Source organism: Camelina sativa, chromosome 12 (genome assembly GCF_030686135.1).
Source record: "Camelina sativa cultivar CO46 ecotype springtype chromosome 12, ASM3068613v1".
NCBI classification, from domain to species: domain Eukaryota; kingdom Viridiplantae; phylum Streptophyta; class Magnoliopsida; order Brassicales; family Brassicaceae; genus Camelina; species Camelina sativa.
Window position 1 is genome coordinate 35,624,118 of NC_141891.1, and position 27,265 is coordinate 35,651,382.

Genomic DNA, 27,265 nt, shown 5'->3' on the forward strand with positions numbered 1-27,265 from the left:
TGACCAACTAGTGCTAGAGACTTACGTTCCTAGCCTAAGAGATTAGTTGTCTAGGATGTTTGTTGACATGAATGAACTTGTTTGTCATGCCTGCTCAACCACGTTTCTCTAGTGAGAGCTAGGTATGGAAGTGGTTGAGTCTGAGTAGCTTTTGCCAAGAAATTGGATTAGCTAAGTTGTGATGTTCATTGTTTAGGGATACTTTGCTTGTGGTATGTTAAACACTCCTTAGACTAGGATACTCCACCGACATCAATTACCCCATTCTCAGGACTTCTTCCTTTCTGATTTTTATTACATTCCTGGAACTGTTTTGTTTGTTCATGCTTAAAATCGTTTGCGTTTTTATTTACTTTCGCTTCTTGTCATGCATTCTTGTTTCTAGTTCTGTGACTCACTTCTGTTCGCATTTTGATCATTCTAGGACTGTTAGATAAAAACACTCTTTGAATTGGCTTAACTTGTGACATCTTGATTGCATTTTGAGTGATAGTAAACTTTCCCAACTGGATTGACACCTTAAGTATTACAACGCATAAGGTTAATTGAACCTACTAGGAGACATAAAAATATTAGTATCATGATCATAACCCTTGATTGATTCCCTGCACCCAATACTTTCTCTTGATTTTACAAACTCTTATTTATTTTCTGTTTTGTTCGGTTACTTGAAATACAATCTTCTTCATTGCCTTAGCTTAATTTGATATATATAATTTCATAGTGCATTGTTTGGTCTCTGTGGATTCAACCCTAAAGTGCTACGACGACACCACTTGATCGTGGTTGAGTGTGCTTTGGGTTTGAATTGAACTCTGATCAGAATCTTCCCTTATACAATTTATCAGCTTCAGGGATGGCTTCATCCCCCAAAAATTGTAGAGTATTGGCATTCTGACCCTTTCTCCAAGGAGTGGTGGTTACCAACAACTCTTCAAACAAACCTTTTCAGATCATAGAACCTCTAGCAACCCCTTCTCTGCCGCCGTGCAGAGCAGTCCATCTATTCTTGTGCTGGCGAGAGCAGTCCATCTATTATTGTGCCGGCGAGACGTTTGATCTTGAAAACTTCTCTAACATCACTCAGTCTGATGATAGTGACCATGAACTCATCTAATGGCCTGTCCATGGATGACCCGTCGATGAACCGTGTGATCACTTGCACCACTCTGCTTCTTAGCTTTGGTACCCAAGCTCCCATGTAATCTTTCTCGACTTGTTTGAGCTACTTTTGTGTAGTGTTTTCCCCTTTCCTTTATGTTGTTGTACTCTGTGTTAAGCTTCTCTACCTATGCATCTAGGGCTTGTATGAACTTTATTATGTTTGATTGAATGAAAGCAATCTTGTGTGACAAAAATAAAAAATAAGTTACCATTCAAGATTTTGCAAAAACTAAAATCTACATCAAAAATCAGAAACTAAGAAAAAACAAAAACCAAAATCTAAAACTCATTTAAAAACCAACAACCATTCATGCCTAAAATTAACTCAAAATTCAGATTAATAGGAAACTTAATCTGAACCATGTTTAAACTGAAATTAGAATAAACCAAAGATTGAACCAAAAGTATATTAATTGTAATCCAAAATAAGTCAAACAAAACCAGTCTTCTTGTTTAAGATTTTGACTTTGACTGATTCAAGATCTCTTAATCTACAATATCATTATTACAAAATGTAATAGTGGTGAGGAAAGCTTCGAATTGTCGTTCTGATCTACGTTATTGCAATTTCCAATTAAGCCAGTGTTTCGAGGACCATTTTTAAGAACATCGACTAAGTTCACTTCATCATCAACAACAACAACAACAACAAAAAATCAAATCCAGCCACGTACGTGTCTTCTTCAAAGAAAGAGTCTTTTTACTTTGTCTTCTATTTAGTAAACATCCGAGCCATCTAACTTAAACCAGTTTGACTGTTTGAGACTAGTGTTTTGATTTTTGACGATATTACATTATGGTTTTGAAGACTAGTTTGGTTTTCTTTATGTTAAATTGATTATTGGCGAAACCTTTTCTCTCTCAAAAACCCTAGATCCAGCCGCCGCCGACTGAGTTTCGTCTGTCTATCCAACGCCCGGGGTTTCGCTGACGGTGTGAGAGGGCTCTGCTCTTCTTCTTTGCTTTTTCCAGTTGTAGTCGTTGGTAACTCGTTCTCTTCCTCTCCGGCGGTGCTGAGGAGTGGCTCAACTGTTGTGTCGTGATAGTGCGGAGGCTTACGCTACGGAGTGAGATCTTGGCTCGTTTTCCTCTCCGGCGATTGATGGTGGTGGTTCGAAGCTGATTCGGGCGGCTTTCTATGTAGCTTCAGGGTTCGGATCTGGCTTGGGTCGCACCCTTCCGCTACACCTAACCTCTCTGCTAGAGATCCCAGTTCTCCGGAGGTTAACGGTCGAGTTGGGTTTTAGAGTCTACCGATTATTGGGGAGGATTCTGTGAGTGTCGGTGGCCGAGATTTGAGGACATCCTTAAAGTCGGTGTTCTTGAGAGCTTCCTCAATTTTATGGTTTCAGTCCGACTAAGAAGCGAGGCAACATGGCAGATGCGACGTGGCCAATCCGGAAATGCATCGTGAGGTGAAGCTATGCTAATTTGTGCTCCAATTTCTCATCTTTAGTTGATTAGCATTCTGGTTTTGCGAGATTAGTTCGGAGAAGCCTTTGCTCTTGCTGGTTTTGCTTAGCGTCTCTTGGTCGGTTCAGTCGGATGTATTGTCCGTTTTTGACTTAGGACCGGAACAATGAAAGCCGGAGATACCAAGCTTTTCTGATGTTGCGCCTCTGGATGTTGATGCTAGTGGGACAAGTTCTACTCACCGATCATGAGGTTCTAATAGCTTGGTTTTGAATTGTCTTTCAGTATAGGATTTGATTTTCTCTGTGTTAGTAGTTGTTCTTGTGTCATAGGGTTTATTTAGGTGGTTTAAGAGATGATTTCACACCGAATCGTGGTGTGTTATCTATCTCGTTGAAAAATGCAATATTTCTCGGTTAGGTAGCGTTGGATCCGCTAGTGATTCAGGGTGATACTAGATCGACTTATTGCATTTGGTCCAATTCTTTAGAGGAGAATGTTAAGTACCTTTGACGTGGATATATTATTTTGGTTAATGAATAGTTGATGTTGAGCTAAAATAAATAAAATTAAAAAAAAAAAAAATGACTATTGTTACATTATTGACCATCTTTGTACTATTAGATATTCAGTTTGATATTTTAGAAGATTTTGGAGGATTCTTAAAATCTCCTGTTATTTAATTGGTTATTTTTAAAATCATCTGAAATCTCATGTTATTGAATGTAAAATTTATAAAAATCATTTAAAATGACTTGTTATTCAATCAATGATTTATAAATCTCACTTTAAATTTACGGTTATTCAAAATATCACAATTTTTAAAAAAATCCTACTGAATATTCTAGGAGACTTTTCTAACATCTTTTAGTTCAGAAATATAACTTACAAATCACACAAAGGTGAAACTTTGGAAGATTTTTTTTTATTAAAAGAATTCGATGCCAATATTGCAACTTTTTATATAAAATACCTCCATCTCTGCAAAACCAATCCAACAGTCTATAATACAAATATAGGTTGATCATATGCTTGGATCATTTTTGATATATATAAAATGAGCAAAACCAATCCAATAGTCTATAATACTGGCTGCACAAGTGGTCCATATATACTACATGAGTTGGGGATTTCACGGTAGCATTTGCAGTGGCTATGGTAGAGGGGTAAGCCCCATGAGGAATTGCATTTGCAGATGAGCTCTTTTATCACTGTCTTATGGAAGGATCAGTTGGAGGAGCTTGTAGAAGGTGATGGTGACTGAAACAAGAGAAGCTTATTCACATGACTTTTTTATACATTATACAAGTCACGGCTTCACATGACTTTTTTAAAAAAAAAATATATATCCTAAAATTCAATAACCAAATCTCCCCAAATTCCAAATTCTAATTTCACCAAATCCTTAAAATTCCATATTCAATAATCAAATCATCTAAAATTTACACTCAAATCTCTCAAAATTCTAAATATTAAAATCCCACCAAATATCAAGCTCAATACACTTCCCTAATTAAATTGGCATAGAAGTGATGTCTCACCAATACACACTCTAATATAATAATTAAAATTATTTTAGTAAGAAGACACGACACCTGTTTCACTTTAGTTTGGGTTCATTCACTAAAGAGCCACACAACACCTGGTTCATTTCACTTTCGATTCAAGATTGGTTCCTTATAATGGTCTCGTTTTGTTTCGGGTTAGTTACTTAAGCTCAATCTTGAAGAAGACAAGAACAAAGTGGAGGTATCCTTGTCCTTGCTCAATTCTTACTCAATTCATTTGATGTGATTATTAATCCTAAGTTGGGGTGATGAGAATTAGAATCATTACCGGATTGGAGAGATTTCATCATTTTGACATCCGGAGATTGCTGTTGGGAACCATTGTCACAGTTGGTTTCGTTGTTCTGCTTGTTCAGTGTTTTGGTATTTCTTCTTTTTACTGGTCTCCTCCTCCAGTTAAGGTTTCAGTGATTGACTTAACTAATTCTAATGTCACTCAAGTTTCTGTTATGAATTATATAAATCTCTCTGATGATGGAAATGGATATGGTGAGGAATTTGTAAAGAAGGATCTTGGTAGAGAAAATAATGTTGTAATTAGTAAGGAGAAGGTAGAGTTTAATGTATCTGTTATTGGTAGACCAAATATATCATTGAGGAAGACTAAAATGGTGGTTGAGAGCACAGAATCAGATCCAACTTCGGTTATGGTTATGGGTAAAGATAGTAGGAAAGGTGATGTTTTGTCTATGAGGAGGCACAAGAGAAGAGGGGGCTGCGGTTTCGATATCTCAGATGAACTCGTTGCTCATCCAAAGTCTTTCTTCTTTTAAATCTCCTGTAAGAATTTTTGTTGTTGAGTTCTCAGTTTCGTGATTCAAGAAACAGTAGAGAGGTAAATTATTTACATTCCATTTTTCTTTTTTTTTTCTTGTGTGTAGAAGCCTCGGTGGTCATCAGCTCGAGACTCTGAAATGCTCTCTGTGAGATCAGAGATTGAGAAAGCCTCTGTTTTGCATGACACTCTTGGACTTAGTGCCTCGCTTTATCGAAATATCTCCAAGTTTCAAAGGTCAGCCTTACAATGAATTCAATCTCAGTTTTTCTCGGCAAATCTTAGGACTATTTGTTGGTAATGATTGTTTCCGCCACTAGTAGTATTCATCTGTTTCTTGTACTTATTATGAAAGAGTAAAATGTAGAGACTGACTGTTGATTGGAAAGCTAAATTTGAGATTTTGGAGTGTTTGGATTAGGAGTGGTGATATGTCAAGACTCTTTGTGTTGTTTTATTTAGGAGTTACGACTTGATGGAGAGGAAACTCAAAGTGTATGTGTATAAGGAAGGAGAGAAACCAATATTTCATAAGCCAATCCCTCGAGGGATATATGCCTCAGAAGGTTGGTTCATGAAACTCATGGAAAGCAACAAAAAGTTTATAGTAAGAGACCCAAGGAAGGCTCATTTGTTCTACATACCCATCAGCATAAAAGCTCTTAGGTCTTCTCTGGGACAGGATTTTCAGACACCAAGGAGCCTTGCAGACCATTTGAAAGAATATGTCGATCTGATAGCAGGGAAGTACAAGTTCTGGAACCGAACTGGTGGAGCCGATCATTTTCTTGTTGCTTGCCATGATTGGGTACTATTTTATTTTCTTTCTGTCTTTCTTTTTGTCTTTTACATCAATGAGAGTCTCTTTGATGCAAGATCTGCTGAGTAAAGCTCTGAAGGTTGAAACTGGCAGGGGAACAAACTGACAAAAAAAACCATGAGGAACAGTGTTCGAGCACTTTGTAACTCAAATGTTGCCCAAGGCTTCAGAATCGGGAGTGATACAGCTTTACCGGTCACATATATACGCTCAGCCGAGTCTCCTCTCGAGTACCTAGGGGGAAAAACTCCTTCCGAAAGGAAGATTCTTGCATTCTTTGCTGGAAGCATGCACGGATATCTCCGTCCGATACTAGTGAAGCTTTGGGAGAATAAAGAACCTGACATGAAGATTTTTGGTCCAATGCCTCGTGACCCTGAAAGCAAGAAACAATACCGAGAATACATGAAAAGCAGCCGGTAAGATAATGTGAAACAGAGGAAACCAAAGCTTACTATTACAATGATACGTTTTCGTACGGTTTTGGTTCTTGAGAAGTTCAAATTCTCATTTCAACAGGTACTGCATATGTGCGCGAGGTTATGAAGTCCACACCCCTAGGGTTGTCGAGGCTATCATGAATGAATGTGTTCCGGTCATCATTGCTGACAACTACGTGCCTCCTTTTTTCGAGGTTTTGAACTGGGAGGAATTTGCAGTGTTTGTTGAAGAGAAAGATATCCCAAATCTGAGAAACATTCTGCTGTCTATACGGGAAGAGAGATATATTGGCATGCAAGCAAGGGTAAAAGCGGTGCAGCAACATTTCCTGTGGCACAAGAAACCGGTGAAGTTGGATCTTTTCCATATGATTTTGCATTCGATTTGGTACAGCCGAGTTCATAGAATTAAAGCCAGGTGAAAACATCCATAGCTTATGTAGCCGAAAACAACATTTACGTGAATGCATTGAGTAGTTATCACCAGTACTCCCTTTATATATTGAACTCAGTTGTTAATGGACTTTGTTGTTCTTTAGTGTTAAATGTGTTGCATATACAAAGATGCGTTTAGCTGCCAATCATGTACGAGAGATGTTAAGGTCTTAAGGTCGCCGAGTTCTTGAAGATACCCAAGGTTAGAATTTTCTGCTTACATGCAGTCTCAGATTTAAGAGTCATTTAAACCTTCAAAAAACGACTTAAAGAGAAGAAGAAAGTAAAAAACCCTTAGTGCTCTGCAGGGATATTACTCAAAGTTTTTGACTCTTATCAACAAAATTTGTCAAGAAACACACTTGTTCTTCCTTACCAGTAACTCAAATAAATGTTTTATATAGCTTCAGATATGGGGAGCGATAAATTATCTTTGACCGTGTCCAGAAGGGTGGGCAAGGCTTCCGCAAGGTTTTTATAAAAGTCAATTGTCAAATCAGAATTGACAAACAAAAAAAACCTTAATTTTTCATCGTTTATTACTTCAGCTAGATTCTGAAATATTTAAATAGTTTTAGAAAATTTGATACATATTTCTGATAAATTTCAAAGATATAAAAAGAAAAATTCACTAAAATAGTCAGTAGATATAGTCAAACGGTATGATCAAAATACATAATAAATATTTTTTCTTTTTTTTTTGACCAAAATAAGGTTTTTTTTAGCATAAATGAACAAATCTTTAATAATAAACTTACATAAATTTGGTAAAATTGAGATTTCCCAAGATTTCAAGAGTTATCTTATATATAAGTGGAGTCTTTTTTCAAGATCCAAAGGAATAACATATTTTTGTAGCAACTGGTAGCAACCGAGTTTTAAGCGTGATACCTATCCGAGACTTGTCTCTCGGCCAAAGACACGTGTTGCCTCATGCACTTCGACTCTCTTCGTAAATAGAATTCCTTCTTCACATTTTGAAGGTTAACTTGGAGGAAGAAACCAACGAGAAAAGTCATCGTTAACAATTTTCCCGCAATCGCTAAAACTCGACTTTACATTAAACCAGGCCCGGCTCAATATCTTTTTGGTCCCTGTGCTCCAACCAAAAAAGGGCCCTTTGTTCTCTGTATTTTTCTTCTAGATTTTTTAAAAATACATCATAAAACACTAAAAAATAAGGAAAAAATTTTGGGGACCCTGTGCTAGTGCACCGCTTGCACACCCTTAGAGCCGGGCCTGCATTAAACCCCGTCTGCGATTGATAAAACCCGTCTGTGATCGATAGAAACTGCCAGTGACCGAAAGCCAGTGCTATCGACCAAGAAGCCAACGACAACGATCAAGAAGCAACTGACGGTCGAATGGCTAACTACGGTTGTCAATCTCTGTGAGTTTTGGTAGATTGCGTGGGAACTTGCGTGATGCTTTTGAGCTAGCGTAGAGAAAAATATTGCTTTGCTAGAATTTCATGCTAGATTTTTATCTTAGGAATTACTAAGAATGATACTAAATCTATTGCATGCATAATCGAAAATGGAAATTCTCGAACATGTTTACTTGATGCTAAATCGATTCTATGGTTACATGTCGATTGATTATGTGTTAACTTGATGAAGGGTAGATCTACGTAACGAAGATGTTTACTTGATGAACGGCAGATTTACGTAATAGTATTACTATGTGATATACATCTCGAACTGTTTACTTGATGCACAAAAGTTGATATGGCCGAGTTGGTCTAAGGCGCCAGATTAAGGTTCTGGTCCGAAAGGGCGTGGGTTCAAATCCCACTGTCAACATTTTCCTTTTTTAAATTTTATTCAACTTCACCTTTTTACCCCAAACAAAAAAAAAATGTTTACTAGATTTTTCTTCCTTTTGCAATTCTCTGCTCCAGAGTTACTTAACGAAGGGCAGATCTCGTTTAACGGTTTAAGACAGATGTTTACGGTTTCGGTGTGTTGGTTGATTCTTGAGATCTTGAGTGGTAAGAGTATGTGGAATACGGAAATGGGGGAGAACGGGGAGGATCTTGTAACATACGTAAGTATACTCACTGACTGCAAGGTATCACTGACGGGGAGGATCATATATGAATCTACATATATAATAATACAAATCAGTACTTTGATATGTTTATCGCGGTAATATTGTTTTTCGTGAAGGCAAAGAAGATGCACATTGCACAAGGCAAAAAAAAACCACTGAAACCAGAGGACTCCAACTTAGAAATACATGATAGGGGAGATACATTGACTTGCATTAGCATTGGTCTGGTATGCGCTGAATATAATCCTTCAGACAGGGCAAAATGAGGAATCTACGTCAGATGCTAGAAAAAACCAACCGCTCTCAGGCATCATCAGAGCAGAGAATTGCAAAAGGAAGAAAAATCTGGAGTACATGTTTGAGGTAATGAGACCGTACATGTTTTTACATCTTTTTTAAAATGTGATTGAATTATAAAGTCTGCTTTTGTGTATGTGTGTGGTGTATGTTTGACGCATTTGTGATATGATGAATAAGATCTATTAAATAATTGAAAACTCCCAAATTTGAACGGTGAAGAAGGAATATTTGGATTTGAAATAATCAAATGATTACAAAAGAAACCAAACACCGGTTGCTAAAACTCTTGCAACCAATAAGGGAAGAAACAACGAATTCATAATTTATTACATTGAAACTGCAGCAGCACGAGTTGTTGCCTGAGGCAAAGGTCTTCCTGAAGACGACGAATCAGCAACAGCTACTCTTTTGCGTCCAACTCCAACACCATTCTTCTTCAACGGATCAAACTCTTGCTTCTCAAAACTCACACCAAGTGGGCTCCGATCACGTTCTTGTTTGTTTGATGATCTCATACTCATTCGATCCGTAGACTCAGCTGAATTCGGTTCCCGTGAAGAAGACGATGAGTATCCCTGACGCTGCACAACGCAGCTGCTTCCCGTGAAACTGTTGCTTCCTGAAGATTCTTGCTCTTCCATGTCCTCCAACGACGAACCACCTCTCTTAAGAGTCACATACTTCTCGAAACTTGGCTCCATTAGATCCGCTTTCTTCGCTTCTCCGGATGTGAAACTGAGCTCAGTTCTTTGGTGTTGATTCGTAGTGGAGTTAAGATCTGCAACTGCTTCGACAATAGAACAAGCCTTGGACATAGATGAACTAAGGGTATTGACATTAACACTCTTCTGGTGAAAATTCTGAATATCTTCTAAAAGCAAAGCTGTGTAAGATGGTAATGTCGATCCTGCCGTTGCATTGTTACTATTGATATTGTTGTTGTCAATGTTGTTCGAGGAGAGCAGCAACGCATCAGGACTGAAATCGAAATCACGAGATTTCCTCAATGATCTGCTTCTGCTCATAATTTGAGGTTTGACCAATTCAGTTCCAGATGACAACACAATCTTACACTCTTCCACAGTCTCATTCTGCTCTCTGATCACTCGACTCGGGCTTGCGCTTCTCCGAATAGGCGCTTGTGTAGCTGTTTTCGTATTCATCTTCTGAAACACACAAACATCATAAACATTCACTCTCAACAATAGATTTGCACTCAACTTAACAAAACACACAAACATTCAAAATCTCTTAATTCCAATGCATTCCAACAATACCAAATACTTAAGATCAGATTCAAATACCTGAGCCACGAAACATCCAGATTCTTTATTCAATTCACTGTCTTTGTTCATCATCCTTTTGTTGCAATTGGTGTTACCCTGAGAGAGTGGAAACGCCACAGAGTTTGTATCAATCTCTCCCAATGGGTTCCTCCTGTAAGGAGAATGCTCAGTTTTCCGGCTAAGCTTCGACGGGGAAGGCTGACTCGCCGCTCTCGCCGGTGACTGTGACCTCGGAGACGCAGCTTTTCCAACATTTCTCTTCACAGCAACCCGTTTTACAGATCCTTCTCCTCCATTGTTGCTGCTTAAAGCCTTATCCGTAGCAGGAACAGATACAAATTTCCCAGGTCTATTGCTGTTACTCGAATTCACAGAATTGCCACTCGAATTAGGATTAGGGTTTATCTCCGCTCTTCTTCCCGGAGATCTACTCACCCTTCTACTACCACCACCGCCGCCGTTACCACTTCCTCTCTCTCTACTCCCCGATCTATAACTCTTGGAATCATCCCTCTCTCTACTCGGAGTTCGTCTCCTCCGTTCCCGTGGCGATTCACCACCACGGTGACGCTGCCGATGAATCCGCCTCTCAGCTTCTTCTTCTTCACCGCCGTCTTCAGCATCCGCGTCACCACCGTCGCGGCTCCGTTCACTCTGGTCGAAATCGAAACTTCTCTTAGATCCAGAGTATCTCCTTGTCTTCGCAGCAGCTGAGTTGCTTCGGCTCAATCTCCCGCACTGAATCAAAATCGCATCCACGTCAACCGGATTATTCTGATTCGAACCGGTCGATTTCACATCGGAAACAGAAGAATCCTCCGGATCTGTCGTCGTCGTAGTCTTCGATGATTTCTCATGGCTTCTCCGATGTTTAATAACAAACACTTCTTTCCTCGGTTTGTTATTTTCCTGTATCTCTACTTCTTCTTTTTCTTCATTCTTTGGTTTCGGCTCTTCTACTTTGAGATTCTTCTCTTGTGCTTCGAGTTTCAGAGGTTCGGATTTGTTCGGATGTGGTGATTTCACGGAACAAGATCCGTTAACCGGAGGAGGAGGAGAAGAAGATGATGGAGGAGGAGTTTTGCTGAGACAGCAACCCATTTGCTGAAGATATTTGAAGCAAGACGAATTGGGGAAGAAGATGAAGAGAGCTTTTTTGAAGTAATGAGAGAGAGTGAGTGAAGCAAAAAAATTCAAAAGTTCAAATTCTGAAGAGGGATTAAACTTTATTTTCAAAAGCTTATTAAAGACAGACACAGGTCCCTTTAGTTTATTAATATCTTGAATATGGCTACTTACTTTCTTTATTTTCGTATAGGTCCCATTTGAGAGACTGACGCACGAAATTTTGGATTAGATTGATAACTTTTACGGAGTTTTGGGGTGAATTGAAAATCTTAAGTTTATTTGTTAAAAGAGAAGTGACATTTTAAAATGTTCAACAGTTGGCAAAAGAGAGCCGTTATACGTGGAAGGTAGACAGACAGATGAGTGGATGAATATATACTATATTTTACTAATTAGTCCTTGGAACTTTTGTTTTGTTCGTTTTTTTTCAAAAGTGAAATCACATTTTCTTAGAATTTTTAAATAAACTTCAGTTTTATGCAAGTTTAAAATTTCTAACGGCTAAATGCATGTTATGTGTTTTTTATTTTTTTGTCTTGACTATGAAAAGAATCTGGAAAGGTTGATAAATGGCATTCATTAATAATTTTAATTTATCTTATTATGATTTGTATAGTAACGAATGATTCAAAGAGAATACTCCGATAAGAAGGCTACAATAATTTGTGAAGCTGTTACTAAACCGAAGGATCAAGGAGGACTGGGAATTCGACTTACTGGAATACTCATCTGGTTTATACTTTTCCAGTCAGGTTTGGTTTGGGTGATTTGGTTTAAACTTCACTTCTTAAGAGGATCGTTAAATAACTTCTACACAATGAAATAGAGACAGAATTACACTTGGCTAGCTAATAAGTTGCTGAAGATATGAGGAGAAATGTTTAATTGGATGCAATTGCGAGTTAGGAATGGTTCTACTGGCAGGTTTAATTTTGTCAGATAATTGGTCTCATTTTTGCAAAATCTTGGACTTCATTTCCTCTGCTAGAGACTCAATGCAAGGTTGGGCATTCTGCAGAATGCTACCCTGCATCAACTAAATCGACAAGGTCAATGGTTACTTCCACATGCTATAACCGATAACCAAGTTTCTTTACTCACCTTTCTCACTACTTTGAATCTTACGGATCATGAAGATTACTATGAACGGGAACTTGAAGGTCAAACTTACCATTGCTATTCTACGGGTCGAGTGTACCATCTGCTTAGAGCTCCTTTTCCTATGGTCCCATGGCGTAAAGTAGTTTGAATATCTCGTGGAATGTACAAACACAACTTCCCTACTTGGCTTTTGGTATTAACTCGTTGCCCTACTTGACATCACATTCTTCATTGGGGTCTCCAAACGGATCCATCATGTCTGCTCTGTAACTCTTGCCCGGAAAGTCGAGATCACCTTTTCTTTAACTGCAACTTCGCTTGGTTGATTTGGTCCCCCATTACATTGAGATGTCGGATCCAACCAACCAACTCCTGGGATGACACTTTAGATCACATGCAAGCACCCCAAGGAACAAAAGCAAAGAAACGCCTCACTCTAATCGCCTGGCAATGCTCTTTATACTTGATTTGGGAAGAACGAAATCATCGGTTCCATCACCATACCTTCCGATCTGCGGATTCCCTATTTTATCTCATCGATTCCATCATTCGCAACAGAATTACCAGCTTCAGAGGTTTGAATCCTTCCATGGCTGCTTCAATGTCTGACCTCTGGTTCTCCTCTTCATAAATGTGATGATTCACTATTCCATCGTCTACTTACTATTCCACCTACTACTAGGTTCAACCTAAATTCTATTGATTGTATTTTTTCTGGGCTTTGCCCTTTGTAATTAGGGTTTTGCCTTAGTAAAAACTCAAAAACCAGGCTGGACTTTGGTACTATTTTTCTTATTTTCGACATTTAATAGAAATTTTTTTTCAAAAGCCTTTGATATTTTAGGGCTGTGGTCGTGGCTTTTCTAGAGGAAAAAAGAGAAAAATAGTTTTGTGTTTTGTGAGATCAAGTGGGAGAGACAGGAGAAGAGTTTTGCTTGGCTTTGGCGTCTCAAGTAGAAGGAGAGAGAGAGATCGAAGGTGTTGCGACATGAGAGAGGCCTAGAGGGGTTGCTGCTACTTGTGTTGTGTTAACTTTTTCGGATCATTTTTGTTTTGTGGTGAGAGCTTGGTAAGATTGTGTGTTTCAATGTTTTGTGATGTGTGGATTGACTTCTTTTGTTTTGGCTTGTGTTTGGGTTAGATCTCTTGTATGTTTGTGTGTTGGTTGACACCGACAATCACTGAATGATGTTTCCTTATTACCCTGGTTTGGTTGTTTGTTTAATTATTGTTTGTGATCTTAATTTCTTGTGTGTATAACTCGTAGACGAGAGAATCACCTCAATAAATAATCGTGATAATACTTACACATATCTTTTTGTGTTGCATTCAAAGAAAATTTGTGCATGTGGGATAATGGTAAGGAATATTCAAGAGAAGATGATCTATGATAAAAAAGCTTAAAAATACCTCATCTATTTTTTATTTGGAAGTTTAATACCTAGTCTTTTTTGGTTGGAAGAAAAATACTTCATTTAATTAAAACATGTGATTTAATACTCAAACTAATAAATTTTGTTAGTTTCATACTTACGATTTTTTGACAAAAATAAAATTCCATTTTTACCCTTACTATATTAATTAATAATTAATTTTAAATGACTTGGTATTAATTTATGGACAATTCTTGGATTCACCCCCACTTAATTAAGGAAACAAATTATTAATAAAAGAAATAAAATATGTATATCATTCAATTTTAAAGTTATTAATTCTAAACATTATATTATAGTTTTTAATTAGAATATGTAAATCTAAATTACTTTTTTATAAATCCAAACCGACATATAATTTTGTTTAATTATGTAATTTAAATCCTAATCATTTTTTTATAAACCCAAATTGAAATACAATTTTGTTTAATTGTAAAATCTAAACCCTAACCACTCTTTTATAAACCCAAACCGACATATAAATTTGTTTGATTGTAAAATCTAAACCCTAACCACTCTTTGTATACCCAAACCGACATATAATTTTGTTTAATTATAAAATCTAAACCCTAACCACTATTTTGTAAACCCAAACCGACATATAATTTCGTTTAATTGTAAAATCTAAACTCTAATCACTCTTTTGTAAACCCAAGAATTTTTCTTAATTTATAGGTTTATTTGAATTAAAATTAAGTTTATTTAATATTTCTTTTTATTAATTTTAATTCAAATAAAATTATAAATTAATACCATGTCATTTAAAATTAATTATTAATTGATATAGTAAGGGTAAAAACGGAATTTTATTTTGGTCAAAAAATCGTAAGTATGAAACCAACAAAATTTATTAGTTTGAGTATTAAATCACACGTTTTAATTAAATGAGGTATTTTTCTTCCAACCAAAAAAGACGAAGTATTAAACTTCCAAATAAAAAATAGATGAGGTATTTTTAAGCTTTTTTCCCGATCTTGTTTTGTAGTTGTTAGTTTATTTTCTCTGTTTATTTTGAGATTGGTGTTAGTTTGCAGATTTGATAATTTGTGGGATTATCAGGTTAAATTTTTGTTATTCTATATAGTAATTGAATTTGGATTTTTGGTGGTTAGTTTGTGTTTTTTTTGCATGATATCAATCGGTAGAATCAATTAATAATTATGGGGTTATTTAAAAAATGTGTGCGGTTGTTTCAGATATCAGATATACTAATGCTTGCAGCGGTTTTTCAAATAAATTAGATGTTACAATGGTCATAAAATAAACAAAAATTGCAATGGTTTAATTAAAGGGAAATTACCTAGAATATTACATAAAAGTAGGTTTATTACTAGACTAATACGTTGAGATTTTCGACTTACTAGAATAACATATAAAAGTTTGCAAATTACTTCTATACCTGAGTTGTGTGTTTTATTACATTTTATGCCATTCTCTTTTAAAATTGTCTTTGATTTTGAAGAGAAAAGAACACAAAAACCTTGAAGGATCCATTCCTAATTTTTTTTTGATTCTCTTAAATTTGGGTTGGCAAAAAAATATGAGATTGATTCCTTCTAATTTGATTCATGGCAAAAGAAAGAAATTTATCAGACAATTATTCTGTAAGCTCACTGTTCACTTTCTCTCTCAAAAATAAATCTGTAGATCTAGTTTTTATTTGGCGTGAGTTTCATTTTCTTATGGTTGATTGTTGCCGTTTTCTTATGGTTGATCATGGTTGATCGTTTTCCTCTTAAGTTGCTCTTGTTTTTTTCTTTTGGTTTAGATCCACCTGCAAAATCACTGAGAACAAAAAAAAAAAGCTTCTATTTGTTATTCTCTCAATTGTTTCTATTTTTCATTTCTCTTCTTTCTTCTTCTTCTTCTTCATCAGCTCTTTGATTTTTTTGAATCTTGATCTGTGAGGAAAGACTCTTTGAATCTCTCTATCTCTCTGCTCAAGACGTGAATTTGAGGCAAACCCATTACGATTCTCTCCGTGTTCAATTTGATTGAAAGCAAATCTCCCAGAGGAGTAAGGCGGGAATCTCCTAGGGTTTAGTGTTTTCAGTGACTTCTCCAAGAAAATTAGAGGGGAAGCTGAAAGGTAAAAATGCAAATGTTTGTGTTTATGTATGTGTGGAGGGATGTGAACTTTAAAGTTAAATCCTTTTTTTGGTTTTGGTTACAATTTGGTGTTTTGTAGCAATCCTGAATTTCAAAAAACAGTGAAGGAGTTGAAGGAAAGAGCAGAGGAGTTGAAAGGTGTTAAAGAGGACCTGAAAGTTAGGTAATTCACATATGTAAAATTGTACATGATATAGTTAACCTTTACTTTTAGCATACAAATAGATCTCTTATTGGAATGAAAATGGTAAAATGCAGAACGAAACAAACGACTGAGCAGCTGTATAAGCAAGTTGATGGAGTCTGGACTGAGGCTGAATCTGTGGCCAAAAAGGTATGCTTTAGTAATTGGCACCATTTCTGTTTCGGATTATCTCTTTCGAGAATGCTTGAAAGGCAATACTGTTTAAAAAATGCAATTTTAAGTTGGGATTGTGTCTTCGTTGCTTGTTGTGCATATTTTGATTTTCGAGTATGTGCTTTCTTCGATTTCTGAAATCATTGGCTCTATGTTGCTGTATCTTTCCTAGCTTGGTAACTAAATTTTTTTAGTGAACTGTAACTCAGGTTTATAATGTATGACTAGCCAACTTTGTACATTGTAAAAGGCTAAGAATCGCGGAGACAAACCTTGTCCTAATTGCGGAGAGCGACCCAATATTGGCGGTGTAATCTCTTCTTGCCTTGATTGTTTCCTTGCCGGAGGTGATCTCTATTGAGTACGGTTCTCCCCTGCTATTTTTCTTGCCAAGCCTCGAGGTGGCATCTGCACAATAGCACCATCAGATCCTCCAGAAGAAGCCATCTACCGTGCTAATTTTCTCTTGCGAAATGGTTTTGGTGTGTACAATGTTTTCAAGAACAACTATGAAGACTTTGCCATCTATTGCAAAACTGGGTTGCTAGTGGTGAACACCGACGTGGGGAGGAGCGGTCAAGCCGCTTCTATTGTTGCAGCTGGCAGTGTTCTTCTTTCTTCACCACTCAGGTTTGTAGCAGGTTTTGGTGGTCTGGCTGTCGCTGGCTATGGCATGTACTGTGCCAGTCGCCTGATTTCAGATATTGGCATGCGATGGGATGTGAGTAAGGTCCCTGTCGAGAGACTAGTTGTTGATGTGGCTGTTATCTCAGAGATGGAAGCTAAACCGGAAGAGGAGATGACCACTTAATCCAAAACTGCTCACACCTGTATTAAGATGACCACTTAATCCAAAACAGAGAGAAGTATGTATCTTTTTTTATGTGTGTTCTTCTTATAAATCTATATGGTTTTGACTGAGTTAGGACATATAGGTTTGTTTCTTTTTGATTCTATGGAACATGTGGGCTTTGATTGATTTATTTGACTCTCTCTCTCTCGTTGATTCAGAACACAATCGTCGCCAACGTGCTTGCTTAAGGTAACAACATAAAATGGTTCTACTGATTTGATCGATGAATTTGCTTTTATTTTTGGTTTCAGTTACAATTTAATGGTTTAATTATATTGTGAATCAGGTCAAGGAGATCATCATTGAATTGAAAATCTCTCTGAAGAGAGGCGTGTGTTCACAGGTTTGAATTGAAAATCTCTCTGAAGATTCAATAGTTCCATTAATGATCTTCACAGAGCTAATTGTTTTTCGTTGTTCTGATGCTTGACAATGATTAGTGACTGGCCAACGAGCTGATGAAGAGGCAAGGACTTAAAAACTCTAATTTTATTGATTGGAATCTATTGAATCAGTTCATGATAGTCAATTTCCGGGTGTGTAGATAGTTGATAGATTGATCGAAACTGGAGACAGTGAGCAGATATTCCAGAAAGCGATCAGGGAGCAAGGACGAGGACAGGTTTGTAATTAAGTTCCTGCACTCATCTGATTACCTCCTGTTCAACAAGACAACTATAACGGGCTCTACTCAAGTCAGGTTATTTGCTGGCTCTGTGCAGATAATGGATACACTGGCCGAGATTCAGGAACGCCATGACGCTGTTAGAGATTTAGAGAAGAAACTCCTTAACCTGCAACAGGTAAAACCTCCCCGAGTTACCTAAAACTCTCAAAATTTATTTTAATTCTTCGCTGATTCTTTTCTCTTTTATGTTTACGGTTAGGTGTTTCTCGATATGGCCGTGCTGGTGGATGCACATGGAGAGATGTTAGACAACATAGAGAACATGGTATCATTCTCTTCAGTACCTGTTAAATACCCTGAGTTTGGATTTCTTCAAAATCCTTCTTACTCTGTTTCTATATCAGGTCTCGAGCGTTGTGGATCATGTTCAATCCCAGAACAACAACCTAGCAAAGGCAGTAAAAAACCAGAAGAGTTCAAGGAAATGGATGTGCATTGCCATCCTTATTCTTCTTATCATCATTATCATTACTGTTATCTCTGTTCTCAAACCATGGACACAGAAAAATGGTGGTGCCTAAGGTTCTCTTCTCTCTCCCTGCTTCAGGAGCTTTTGTATACAACAGTATATATGCATATGTGTATTCATCACATCTCATACTATTGACCTTCCACTATCACTATGAAAATGATGTATTCTTTTGACCAGATTAATGAATTAACTATTTTCAGTGAACATCTCAGCCTAATGAATATGAATGTGAATCAGGAGACAGCAAATGTGTATTAAAACTTTGTTGAAATATACCTTTATCTTTTTTATATCTGTAGTGTGTCAAAATAAATCCAGAAAAACTATGGAAGAAAAAGGGATAAAAGAATCTGAGTATGAACCTTAATCAGATTTACAATGATGAAAAAAAGAAGAGCAAAAGATACCTCCAGCTTCACATTTGCTTCAAAGGAAGACCTCAGAGAAGGATGAAGCATAACGGGCATCCTTTGCAGCATAAGTTGTCCGTCCTTCGATGCATAGGGCGTCCAGAGGCAATACTGATATCTTTGAGAAGGTTTTGACGTATAATGAATTTGTAAATATAGATTCCACAAAAGTTAGTGAACTATAAGATGCATGATCAGCTACAATTTACGGAATAATGAACCCAAAAGAGTAAGAAGTTTATCCGCATAACAAGTGTGCAATTAACCTAACGATGGAAAAAAGCTAAATGTAGTCATTAACAATAGCCTTTCTTACCTGTCTAGTCTATATGTTCAGGAAGAGGGCCTTTCATAGAGCCTCTGACCCATCACCAAACTTGAAAATCTGGCCACCCACTACCATCGTTGTTGAAACCGGGGAAGAACACATCAGCTTCTACAGAAACAACAAAATCAAGGGCATCCCACAGTAACCTATGTGCTTGATTCCTAAGATCCATCGGTGAAGGGCTTGGTTCTGTGTCATTCTCCGTAAGCCAACCATACCATCCTTCTTTTTCGTGCTGGTAGATAGGTCTGTCTGGAGGAGGAGGTAGCCAAAAACAACAAGATATTAGTAAAAAAATATTTGGTATACACATAATTATACACAGTTGTCCAGTTGTACTCTCATATTCATAGTTGAACTTTTGCATTTTTCGTATTTCCAGTTGGACTATAATATAAATTATTAATTAGCAGTTGGCCACAAGATTTATCACTATTAATTAGCATATAGAAGGTTTTCATAACACAATGTTCATAAAAACTTGGGTTTCACCTCTTTTGCTTCATTTGAGGTGATCACTTACTAAGTCTTCCTTATACTATAAAGAGTGTTTTATGTGAAAACGATAGTATGTATTAGAAAGTGATAAATTCTTGTATTGTTGATTAAACATGGTTCTTTAATAGTTCAATATGTAAAGAAATTCTTATAAACCTTAATTATCATTTTCATATTTTAAATATAAATGCAAATCTAAATATATATTTAGTTGTACCTAGTTGAACTTAGTATTATATACAATTCGACAAATACTATTTATGTTATCTATATATTACCCTCTATAGTTAAAATGTAATTTTGTGTGGTTATTATTCATTACCTCTCGGAAATATAATAAATAAATAAATAATTACGAATTACATAGGTTGTTCTAGTAACATCTCTTACTTTTTCTAGTAACATCTCTTAATTACTTGTTCCATTTCCGGTGAACAACAACGACAATATTAGCTAGGGTTGTAGAAGAAGATATGTTGAAGATGACTACAAAATTACAATAATATTATTTATTAAAACGGATTTATGGACCTACACTAAGCAAAAGAATGTTATGTACGTACACTAATCTCAAGAACATTATGTATGTATAAGTTCATATGTACGTACACGTTTATATGTACGTACACGTTCGATTTTAGGTTTAATGAACCCGAAATTACCAGAATATCCTCGTCTTCTACCTCTAACATACGACTGAAAACCCTAATTTCCCCTGCCTCACTTTATTTTTTCACGACTTATGTCTATTTTTTTGGTTTCACTTGTGGGGTTTTTACTCAACTATTATAGATTTTCGTCTCAACATCTGATTTCTAAATTAAAAACCTATAAAAAGTGAGTTATATAGATTTCCGAAACGATATCTTGCTCTTCCATGGATGAACCCAGAGGAAAGATTTCCGAAACTGAGTAGGAAAAAGACGTTTGCTCCGGCCGATAAACAGAACACGATTGATGAATCTGCTACAAACTTTATTACATGAACACCATTAATCGGAAGAACAGCAAACGTGTTTAGATCTATCCCCAATAAGTCTATCACAACACTAGACTGTCTTTGCCAGCTCAAACAAATTCGTATTATTCTGGTAAGACTTTACAGCTGTCAAAAATGCCTACTAAATCTACCACAGACTAGAAGTCTACCAATACACTACGAAAACTATTGAGAAAAACAAACAAAGTATACCAAAAATATCTTTAAAGGATGAGGTCTGTCGCATAAATCTGTCGCATAAATCTGTCGCAACAGGCCATTAGTCTACCATAAATATCTTTTGGGTCATATTGACTGTTGAAGGTGTACGTCAGATATTTTTGGTACACTTAGTTTTTGATACACATATACGTCCACCGATAAGTGTACCAACACTACAACTAAGTGTACCATCTACGTTGACCGATAAGTGTACCAAGACTACAACTAAGTGTACCAAAAATATCTGACGTACACCTTTAATTAGTCCATCTGTATAAATCTACCATCAAAGGATCGGTAGACTTAGTCCCAGTTTCCAATGTTTTTTTTTTTACTAATGGCATTACCCATAATTGCGTTTTTTTCTCAACACTAGTTTCAAGGGTAATATGGGTACAAAGTTTATTCTAGTAATTACCAACAATTATGTGTTACTTTTGTAATAAGGAAGCTTTTATGTAATATTCTAGTAACTCACCCTTAATTAAATGGTGGCATTAATTTATTTCATATATTTTTCGTAAATAAAACTTTATAAAAAATATGAAAAATTAAACTGAGAGATATGCTATAGTATAGATATCAAATATAACAAAATTTTTAAAATAAAGATTACAACGACTTATATATATATATATATATATATATAAACAAAAGTTACAATGATTCGTCAAAATATCAAGAATTAGTGATAGTTCTTTAAATTTGAAAATGATATATGTCAATGAATAATTTACGGAATGGAGTTTGGCGATAAATATTGAATTTCAAATGCTTTTGATTCATCATTATAAAACAAAAACATTTGTATCAAAAGAAAAAGTTCAGAAATTTTATACAAAGAGAACAAATATATATATATTTCAAAAGCTGTGAATATTTGAATAGATACAATTTTTAGTAAAAGACACATAATGCAACTTTTTTTTTAAAACGTAACCATTGATTTTTTTTGATATATATACTCAACACATTGGTAATTTACAATGCACAATGAAGAAAAATTGAAAGTTACAAGGCACCATGAAAGAAATAAATTAAGTGGAGCAATTCAAGTTTATTTCATTTCGTATCATTTTTCTAGATATTTTCATAAAAAAAACATTTAAAACAAATGAACATTAAAAAAAAAAAAGGAAAACGACATATGACTAATGTGATCAACTAGTCCTGGCTGTTCGGATTTTCGGTTCGGATCGGATCGGATTTTTTGGATTTATAATTCTAAAATCCATTCGGATATTTTCAAATTTCGGATTCGGATCGGATTTTTCGGGTTCGGATTCGGTTATCCAAAGTACTCAAAAATCTAAAATTTTGTGTCCAAATCTATTCAAACTACTTGAAACGAACTAAAATATCTAAAAATTACGCTTATTTTTTACCTAAATATACTCAAAAATAGTTGTAATACATGAAAATATTTAAAATTTAAACTTTTAGACACCTAAGTTATTACAACTTGTAAGTATTACTAAGATATTATTACTATGTATTTATATTTTGGGCATGTTTGGATATCCATTCGGATTTCGGTTCAGATCATGTTGGGATTCGAATTTTTGGATTCTTAAATTTAGAATCCATTCGGATATTTCTAAATCTTTGGTTTGGATCGGATCGGATTTTTAGGCTTGGATTCAGATCGGTTTTTTCGGATTCGGATATTATGCCAGACCTATGATCAACTATTGCAACAAGTGTTACGGGTACTCATTGGTAATGTTGGAAACAAAAGAATCTGGGACAATCCTTGGTTTGCACCCTCGATCGAGTTTTTAGGGTTTAACGGATCTTGTAAGAAAAGCAAAAGATTCTCGTATAAAAAAGATCGACGTCCTAGCTGTTTTGTGGGAGAAAATTGGTGTTTGTAGTCGTTCCTCTAAAGCAAGAGAAAAAGAGTTTTGGATCCTTGTGAGATCAAGTGGGAGAGAAAAAATAAGAGTTTGTCTTGGCTTTGGGTGAGAAGCAGAAAGAGAGTCAATTCTTGAGCGTTGTTGTTAGAGAAAGTGTTGTGGTGTTTAATTCTTTTTATTTTCAGGTAAGTGCGACACCATGACTAATCTAAGCAAAATTTAAAGTGATAAATCACAAACGAGAACTTGAATAATTCCAAATGCTATATTTGGAATTGGCATTGTTTAAATCATTCACTACAACATCATCCGGACCAATGTAGTCATTGAACAACTTCATATTCCATGTTTGAATATGGGTCAATTAGAGTATTGCAGTAAAAATGGGCCGAAGATATAAACCTGACTTAATGATGGTCATGGGCATCAAGCTAAAACCGACTTTTTAACACGTTTTTTTTTTCTTTCCTTTTGTTGTAAAACACTTAGTGGACTCCATCGACCGGCCCGTCTAAGGTCCATGTATTGTGTCTCGGCCTCTTAGGCCCATCGGTCCATTAGTCTAAGTCTTATGTCGGTCTATTGTAATCTATATATATATGTAACCTCGAGACTTAATTCATTAATAAGAAGAGAGATTTCTCCCTAAACTCTCTAGTTTCACAACACGTTATCAGCACGATAGCCTCTAATCCTAAAACGCTAAAGGCAGCCACCGATTCTCTTCTTCCCTAAAACCCTAAACCGCTTTTGATCTTCTTCCTTCTTCGAGACTCATCTTCTCTGTCTCGGAGATCTCTTGTTGATTCACGAGCATCCTTAGCTCGTGATCAAGTTCTATCCTAAACCCGATCGAGGTTCGTGGTTTGCGGTTCGGGGGTGAGTTTGCGAGGAGCTGTTCGCGGGAAGCTGTTCCCGGGAAGCTGTTCGCGGGAAGCTGTTCGAGGTTCGTGAGATATCTGAGGTCTTTAGCTCCCAGATCATATCCGGTCAGAATCCTTGTGGTATTAAGGTAAACAAAATCGAAACCCTTTTAAAACCATATACTCGAATCTGATCCTTAAAACTATTGAACCTCAAAAACAAACAAGTACACAACCAACAAAAGTTTAAGATCTCTAAAACCTAAAACTTAAAATCGGATGATGTTTAGGTTGTTAGATTTCTTGAGAATTAAAACCAATTATATTACAAGATTAAAATTTGGTTGATTGTTGCTTGTTGTGATGCATAAGAACCTAGAACCAAAATTGTTAGATTCATAAGATATAAAATCAAACTGTTCTAGGATATTAAAACTTTGTCATTCATGCATCATATAGAAATCGGATCATGTAGAATCGATTAAGACTTGTTCTTGTAAAACTCGGCTGCATGAATTAATTCTTAGGATTTCTTAGACAAACTTGAACATAGATTTCCTGTAAATTTTGGCCATGAGAAACATAAAACTCGAACATGAACTTGTCTAGGATCAATTAGGATAACTTCCATAAACCTTAATCATTATCCTAAAATATAAGTAAAATTAACTTTAATGTTCTAAGAGTAAATCCGATTGAATTAAAACTTTTGTTAAAATTCCATAAATTAAAACATAAAATTTCGGATTAAATCACTAATTAGGATAAGTTCCTAAAACTCTTAAAACAAAATATAAATCCTAGACTAAATAGGAAATTATAAGAAAAAGGAAATCCTATCTAGAAATAAGGAAAACATTGCATGCATTATCTATTTGATTTTGTTGTCTTGCATGCATGAATTTAAACCATACAACTATAAGAGGCAAGGCATGTTTCGGTCTTAAATACCGCATGGCCTAAGGCATGGTTCGGTCTCAAATACCGCATGACCTGAATTAAATGTTGCATGGTTCGATCTCAAATATTGCATGCTAACTATCGGTTGTCTATCTTTATGCAGATGGCAAACCTCAAGAGCCTAGACTACCCTATCCTGCAAGCTTCTGGAAAGAACTACTTGCAATGGGCAAATGACACCGAGATCTATCTGTCATCACACGGCTTGCACGAGTGCATCGATGAGGAATTTGAGTGCACTGACAAGAAAAAGAATCAGTGCCTCCAGCATATACATCATCACATTGCTGAGTGTCTCAAAAGCCAGTACCTCTTCATAAGAGATCCCCTCGCCCTTTGGACACAGCTTAAACGCCGTTACGGGCACCAAAAGACGGTGCTCCTTCCAAAGGCCGAGTTCGATTGGAAGAGCCTAAGGATCCAGGATTACAAATCCGTGGAGGAGTATAACTCTGAGCTTTTTAGGATTGTCTCACTCCTTAGGTTGTGTGGAAAAGAGGTGACTGAGCAGGAGCTGATAGAAAAGATATTGTCTACCTTCAGCCCTAATAACAGAGTCCTTCAGCAACAGTAGCGGCATCAAAAGCTTGCTGACTATGGGGAACTCATTGAGTGTTTACTGCTAGCTGAGCAGAACGATGAGTTGTTGTTAATGATGAACAGTGCTATGAGACCTCCTGGTACAGCCCCATTACCAGAAGCAAATAAGGTTGATTTGGGAAAGAAAGCTGCAGTAGAGTCTAAAGAGCCTAAAGAGCCTAATGAGACCAACTACGTCCACAGAGAAAGACACTACGGCCGTGGCCGTGGTGGCAGAGGACATGGTTGTCGAGGAGGCCAGGCTGGTCAAGGAGGCCGCGGACGTGGGTGGTAGGGGTTGTGGGTCCTTTAAACCACACACCAAGGCCAAATCGACTTGCCACCGATGTGGTATGTCAAACCACTGGGCCAAGAACTGCAGAACTCCCAAACACCTCATTGATGCATATCAAGAAGTTCTTAAGAAGAATCCAGAAGCCAATTTTGTGCACATCGATGATGAAGGAGACTTCGATCATGAGAATGATGACTTGCTAGACTATGAGACTTCCGATTGCCTCAAGAGTGATGACTAAATTTCAGTTTTTATTTTGGTTTAATTCTATGCTTTTATGCTTTGACTTCATTCTATGTATTGGATAATTATTTTGATTTAAATGCAATGGAATTTATTTTATATAATTGTCTTGTTAAAAACACAAAATTATTGTCCTATTTATAGAAATGGCCGAGGACATGAGTGAACTAGTGGTGGACAGTGGTTCCAGCCACACCATACTAAAAGACAAAAGATATTTCATAAATCTTATAATGAAAAGTGCTAATATTAGTACAATTGCGGGTATAGCAAATTTGATAGAAGGCTACGGCCAGGCTCACATATTGTTGCCTAACGGCACACACATTGAGTTATGTGATGCCTTATACTCACCCAGCTCTAAGAGAAGCTTATTGAGCTTTAAAGATATAAGATCAAATGGTTATCATGTTGAAACCAAGGGTGAAGGAACTAAAGAATTCCTATACATTACAGAAAATGTAAAAAGACAAAAGAAGGTCCTAGAGACTATACCTACACTAGCCTCTGGTTTATACCATGCTAAAATTAACATGATAGAAGCTAACTTAGCAAAGCACAAAATGTTCAATGAACAATTCACTCTATGGCATGACCGGCTTGGCCATCCGGGTTCGAACATGATGCGTAAATTGATTAAGAGTTCGAAAGGGCACAACCTCAAAGAAAGAAAAGTTTTCCCTAAAAATCTCACTTGTGTAGCATGTGCACAAGGGAAACTTATCATAAGACCCTCACCAGTAAAAGTCACAAAAGAGACTTTAAATTTTGTGGAAAGGATACAAGGTGACATATGTGGACCAATACACCCATCATGTGGGACATTTAGATATTTCATGGTGATGATAGATGCATCAACCAGATGGTCTCACGTATGCTTGTTATCCACAAGAAACTTAGCATTTGCTAAGCTGGTAGCTCAAATCATAAGATTAAGAGCACATTTTCCAGACTTTCCACTTAAGACTATACGTCTAGACAATGCTGGTGAATTTACATCCCAAGCGTTTAATGATTACTGTATGTCCATGGGGGTGAGTATGGAACATCCTGTGGCACATGTCCATACACAAAACGGATTAGCTGAATCCTTCATTAAACGAATACAATTGATAGCTTGACCATTGTTAATGCGATCGAAGCTAGCTTCCTGTGTCGGCTTGGGGACACGCGGTCTTACATGCAGCAGAGCTCATACGCATCAGGCCATCTAGTGAACACAAATATTCACCATCCCAACTATTAACGGGTCAAGAGCCAGACTTATCCCATCTCAAAACATTTGGTTATGCCGTTTATACACCTATTGCTCCACCACAGAGAACTAAGATGGGACCTCAAAGGAGGATGGGAATATATGTTGGATATGAGTCTCCCACTATTATAAGGTATCTTGAGCCACTCACAGGAGATTTATTTAAGGCCAGATACGCGGACTGTCAATTCGTTGAGTCTGAATTCCCTATGTTAGGTGGAGAGACTAGCAAGCTGGGCAAAGAATTAACATGGAATCAAACATCCTTAAATTGGCAAGATCCTCGAACTCTAGCATGTGATGCAGAGGTTCAAACGATTATACATTTACAACAGCTAGCTAATCAATTGCCAGATTCCTTTGCTGACCCAAAGAGAGTAAC

At 36.6% G+C, this 27,265-nt stretch overlaps 3 protein-coding genes, 1 non-coding gene and 1 pseudogene across 8 annotated transcripts; 4 read left to right on the forward strand and 1 right to left on the reverse strand.

Moving 5' to 3' along the window:
- The first annotated feature begins 4,249 nt into the window (after window positions 1–4,249).
- On the forward strand, window positions 4,250–6,761 carry LOC104732601 (putative glycosyltransferase At3g07620; annotated as a pseudogene). The gene is made up of 5 exons (XR_015575624.1): window positions 4,250–4,925; window positions 5,027–5,157; window positions 5,383–5,728; window positions 5,834–6,159; window positions 6,260–6,761. The product of XR_015575624.1 is annotated as a putative glycosyltransferase At3g07620 (transcript).
- Window positions 6,762–8,336: 1,575 nt separating this feature from the next.
- Window positions 8,337–8,417, forward strand: TRNAL-AAG (transfer RNA leucine (anticodon AAG)). Its single transcript has one exon. It is a non-coding gene; the product is annotated as a tRNA-Leu (tRNA).
- A 755-nt stretch (window positions 8,418–9,172) lies between these two features.
- LOC104732602 (uncharacterized protein At1g65710-like) lies at window positions 9,173–11,469 on the reverse strand. Of its 2 annotated transcripts, none has more exons than XM_087477587.1 (2): window positions 10,272–11,469; window positions 9,173–10,130 (listed from the first exon to the last, which is right to left on the reverse strand). In XM_087477587.1, exons 1-2 carry the CDS (start codon window positions 11,352–11,354, stop codon window positions 9,294–9,296), a joined length of 1,920 nt encoding a protein of 639 aa, XP_087333713.1. In that variant the 5' UTR covers window positions 11,355–11,469; the 3' UTR covers window positions 9,173–9,293. The 2 variants fall into 2 exon arrangements, with proteins under 2 accessions (XP_087333713.1, XP_010450465.1); XM_010452163.3 differs by having other exon boundaries at window positions 9,173–10,133.
- A 3,852-nt stretch (window positions 11,470–15,321) lies between these two features.
- LOC104733833 (putative syntaxin-131) lies at window positions 15,322–18,599 on the forward strand. 3 transcript variants are annotated; one of them, XM_087479352.1, is made up of 12 exons: window positions 15,322–15,519; window positions 15,829–16,004; window positions 16,104–16,187; window positions 16,283–16,358; window positions 16,592–17,248; window positions 17,394–17,424; window positions 17,522–17,578; window positions 17,676–17,701; window positions 17,780–17,857; window positions 17,958–18,038; window positions 18,123–18,188; window positions 18,268–18,599. In XM_087479352.1, the coding sequence occupies exons 10-12, from the start codon at window positions 17,961–17,963 to the stop codon at window positions 18,442–18,444; spliced, it is 321 nt and encodes a 106-aa protein (XP_087335478.1). In that variant the 5' UTR covers window positions 15,322–15,519; window positions 15,829–16,004; window positions 16,104–16,187; window positions 16,283–16,358; window positions 16,592–17,248; window positions 17,394–17,424; window positions 17,522–17,578; window positions 17,676–17,701; window positions 17,780–17,857; window positions 17,958–17,960; the 3' UTR covers window positions 18,445–18,599. The 3 variants fall into 3 exon arrangements, with proteins under 3 accessions (XP_087335478.1, XP_087335477.1, XP_087335476.1); XM_087479351.1 differs by having other exon boundaries at window positions 15,341–15,519; window positions 15,792–16,004; XM_087479350.1 differs by having other exon boundaries at window positions 15,365–16,004.
- A 6,015-nt stretch (window positions 18,600–24,614) lies between these two features.
- Window positions 24,615–25,085, forward strand: LOC147933130 (uncharacterized). Its single transcript, XM_087477309.1, has 2 exons — window positions 24,615–24,907; window positions 24,995–25,085. Exons 1-2 carry the CDS (start codon window positions 24,615–24,617, stop codon window positions 25,083–25,085), a joined length of 384 nt encoding a protein of 127 aa, XP_087333435.1.
- Window positions 25,086–27,265: the final 2,180 nt, after the last annotated feature.